Source organism: Bubalus bubalis, chromosome 6 (genome assembly GCF_019923935.1).
Source record: "Bubalus bubalis isolate 160015118507 breed Murrah chromosome 6, NDDB_SH_1, whole genome shotgun sequence".
NCBI lineage: Eukaryota > Metazoa > Chordata > Mammalia > Artiodactyla > Bovidae > Bubalus > Bubalus bubalis.
In genome coordinates this window covers 304583-308763 of record NC_059162.1, presented here as the reverse complement: position 1 = coordinate 308763, position 4181 = coordinate 304583, and the positions used below count along the sequence as shown (strand labels likewise).

At 40.0% G+C, this 4181-nt stretch overlaps 1 protein-coding gene across 1 annotated transcript in view; it reads left to right on the top strand.

The window, feature by feature from the left end:
• The first annotated feature begins 34 nt into the window (after positions 1–34).
• The window catches only part of LOC102415697 (alpha-1,3-mannosyl-glycoprotein 4-beta-N-acetylglucosaminyltransferase C), a 28041-nt gene continuing 23894 nt past the window's right edge, over positions 35–4181 (top strand). The window contains exons 1-2 of the mRNA XM_044944747.1: positions 35–41; positions 1308–2362. Of these exons, the coding sequence (XP_044800682.1) occupies positions 35–41; positions 1308–2362 (1062 nt within the window). The remainder of the gene's footprint in view (positions 42–1307; positions 2363–4181) is intronic.

Here is a 4181-nt window from a genome sequence, read left to right as displayed (position 1 = left end):
TTGGATCTTAGAAGCCCAGGCATAATTAGCAAGCATGGCGGGTTCCGGGCTCCAGATTGAGACTCAGCCAGAATTTGGGAGAGAGAGTGACGTGGGGAGACCAAGTTTTGGTGAACAAGGCCCGCACTTTATTTTCCAAAGTAGTTTTTATACCTTAAGTTGTGCATAGAGGATAATGGGGGAAGGGGTGGAGTCATGCAAGGACAGCAGTTCCTGGTTCTAATCGAAGCCAGGCTTTCAAACTTATCATATGCAAAAGTTCAGGTGATTGACATCATCTTCTGGCCCGGAGGCCTGTTAACATTTTAAGAAACTTATTTTTCTCTAAAGGTGATTATTCCAAAGTCAGGCACCAGCCTCCAAAAAAGCATTGGACAAAGCTGCATTTTACATTTCTATACACCCATTATATCAATCAATACACTGCCAAGGACACAGTAGGTAAGGAGTATGGAGACTTAGCAGCAAACATTGGCCCAATAAGTGAAAAACCCTTCACCAATATAATTTCTAATCAATCTTTTAACTACTCAAAGGAATCTGTGTTTAGACCGTTTAGAACATCTCCTGCCTCTCACAGTTGGGAGGCTCTGAACAATCACATGTGGCCGGAAAAACCTATTCAGGCAGGCTAGAGGATTTCCAAAGGAGTTTGTAGGTTGAAACACTGTCACACCCAGGAATTATTAACTGGAGCTGTAAGCTAACTCTTGTTTCAGAGAGAGGTAGTGGGGGACAGCCCCCAGTAAAGTCAGAGGTGTAGGTGAAAGCACAAAGCAGAAAGTAGGCAGACTCTGGTTTGGGGGTAGATGCTCGAGAATTTCCAGGGGGACTCCTGAGGCTCGATCCCGCCTTTGCGTATGCCGAGCCTCCTTCCTCATGACCTTTGTCATGGGCGGAGTTCCTCACGCTGGCTCCCGGCAGTGATAGAATTCCAGTTGAGCTATTACAGATCCTCACTCAATATGCAATATGCCGGCTCCCGGCATCAACCTTTCTGGTTTTTCAATGTGATTTTGGGAAGGAGGAGACACAGGTGCAAATGTTTTTAGTCTATCATCTTTATTTCTTCCATAATAGTTTTTCAAAGGTAACACTAAAAAAAACCCTCACAACTTGTGATGAAGCATTACTCCTAACATAGTCCATACTCAGGTCTGGGGAGAGAAAATGTAAAATAGCTATAATAATACAGAGAGATGGCATATTAGAAAGACATAGGAAAATCTTATAACCTCAACCACAGCAACTATTTCCTTCACTTCCCTACATTCATACAAGTTCTCTTTTTTTCCCCTCAATCCTAGGACTGCTGACCATAGGGATTTCCTCAACGAAGCATCCCCAAAGGAGCTACCTCTTGGACACCCTGGAGTCTCTCTTTTATTCTTCCTCCTTATCTGAGCAGAAACACTTCATTGTTCTGGTACACTTGGCAGATCCTGATCCCATGTGGCGTGGTCAAATGATCTCCAATATCTCAACCATCTTTAAGCTATATATCCAGGCCAGCCAGCTAGTAGTGATTAACACGCCTCTTAAAAGCTATCTTCCCTTGAAGAGCCTTAAGAGAAACTTTAATGACACTCCTGCCTATTTAGCCTTCCATTCCAAGAGGAATATGGATTATGCCTTCCTCATGAACTTTGCTACCAACCACTCTGACTATTTCTTGATGATTGAAGATGATGTGAAATGTGTCCCTGGATTTGTCACCCAGATAGCTACTACAGTGTCTGCCTGGGAAAACAAACCTTGGGTGACTCTGGAATTCTCTCCATTGGGCTTCACTGGAAAACTCTTTCGTACTAAAGACCTCCCTTGTTTTGTTAATTTCCTTCTTCTCTTCTATCAAGAAATGCCCTGTGACTCCCTCCTCTCCCATTTTCATGATCTTCTCATGCAGCAAACACCAGTCCAGTTCCTCCCTTCCCTCTTCCAGCACATGGGCAATTACTCCTCCTTTGAAGGCAAATTCAATAATCTCAAAGATAAAGAGTTTGAAGAGGATGACATTAGTTCTCCCAACAACCCTGCTGCCTCCATCTACACTAGCCTGAAGGATACCAATGACTCTGTTCCTATGAATGCCTATAGCTTGAATAAGAATTTCTTTTATGCCAAGTCAGCTGAGGCTGGAAGCCATCTGACTGTGGTTTTGGACTCACCTGCTAAAGTGTTCCGAGTTCAAGTGTTGACTGGCTCTGACCTAAAAGGTGAGAATCAGCTGAAAGAAGGACAAATAGAACTTGGCTATGATTTTAATGATCAGATCAATGACTGTGATGACTATATTCTGCTGGGACTACTGGTAAACGGCATCCTAAATAAGCAAGTATTATCTAACAAGTCTGGGAAGAAGGTAAAATGTGTGAGATTGCTAGTGACAGCAACTCCATCCTCTGCAATAATAGTCAGGCACATTAACATCTGGGTTAAGTGAAGTTTAAGTAATATGTAGAGAAGCCATTGGGAGTTCTGGAGTGGTTATACTGGAGGTTAGAGTACACAGTTTAAAAAATTAAAGTCTTGAAATAGGCTAGGGACATCTCATTGTTGGGTTCTTTCAATATTATTATTAATAATAATTAATAATAGCATGCTGAAAGGCAGAGTGAAGGTAACATCCTCTTGGTACCAGAGATCCACTAGTGGAAGAAGTAGGCTTGTCAAACCCTTCACTGGTTTTCTATACAAAAGGATCTACCATCCAAAATTTGTTCCTTGGGTGAGAATACCAGACTTCTAGGAACAACAATATGTAGGTAGGATTGATTGATGCTCATAGCACATCCAAGAGATTCATTCCTTCCTATGTGGCAGGAAGAAGTAGATTGGTCAGGAGGGAAACATGACTTCTCCATAATCTCATTTGCCATTATAAGACAGTCATTCATTTGACAAGTATTTATTGATTATCTCTATGGTTGGGTAGAATCCTCTTCTACATGTGTTTTTACTACATGAGTGGTTACTCAACATGCCAGAATATTCTTTTCTAGATGGAATTAAAATTATTAAAAATAATTTTCTTTGATTTCTGGTAGATCCTGTCCCCAGCATAGTTTTATCTCTGGGACTAAAAGTTTTATTTCCATAGTTATATCTCTGGATGTTTCTGATAGGAAAACTTTGGATGTTTTATTAACATTTTTTAAGTTCAGTTTGGCTATGAGATCTTTATACTCAGAAAAGTTTGAGCTCTGAGCCCTGAGCTCAAATAATGAGCAGTGTATGGTTTTTCCTAGCTTGAGAACACATTCTATGAAGGCATGGAATAAAGAAAAAGAAGGGACACTTTTAGGAGGACTATTTGAGAAGAACTGAAATGAATTGTAATCAAAAATTGTAGAAAGATCTGGAAATTTTTGAAATAGGAGAATAGGATGGAAACAAGGAAAGGGATGTGGGGGAAATCAAATAAAAATGGAAAGTAAATGCTTTGAGAGCATCAGTTGCTGGGGAATGGGGCAGGTGTATCCCATAGATATGAAAATGCACAATTCAAATCTCCTGCTACAGGCAGCATGATTGATAACTCCATTGTTGCCCTCTGAATTCACTCCAGTGTTAGTGTGTCAGGGCCATGTTTCCCACAGAATGTTCCCAGCCAATGACTGACCACAGAAGGAATACTATCAAGTCCCATTCTGGCAAGATGGTGGACTCCCAATAGGTGATGTTAGCCAAGGACTCACCATCAACCTGTTTGAAACTTTCTTAGAATAATGCTACAGTCCTAGACTCTTCCTAGCCAGTTCTTTCTCTGTCACCTTTCATAGTTTTCAGACCTTCACCACAATCTGAAGGCTTGCCAGTAAAAATTTCCCTCCACCAATAAATCTCTTGACTCAAATCCCATTTTCAGCTTCTTGGCAAATGTGAACTGTTAAAAAGGTATTGAGAATATGCTAAGAAAATGGCTAATAAGATGAAGATTCTTTAATTTTCATGTATTATGAAATCTTTAATAATCTTCCTTTAATTGATTTCTAGTTTCATTCCATTGTGGTAGGAAAAGATACTTGATGTAATTTCTATCTTCTTGAATTTTTTGAGAATTGTTTTGTGGTGTGATATGTGATGTATGCTAGAAAATGTTTCATATACACTTGAGGAGAAACGTATTCTGCTGCTTTTGAATGAAATGTTCTATATATGTATATTAGGTTTATTTTGTA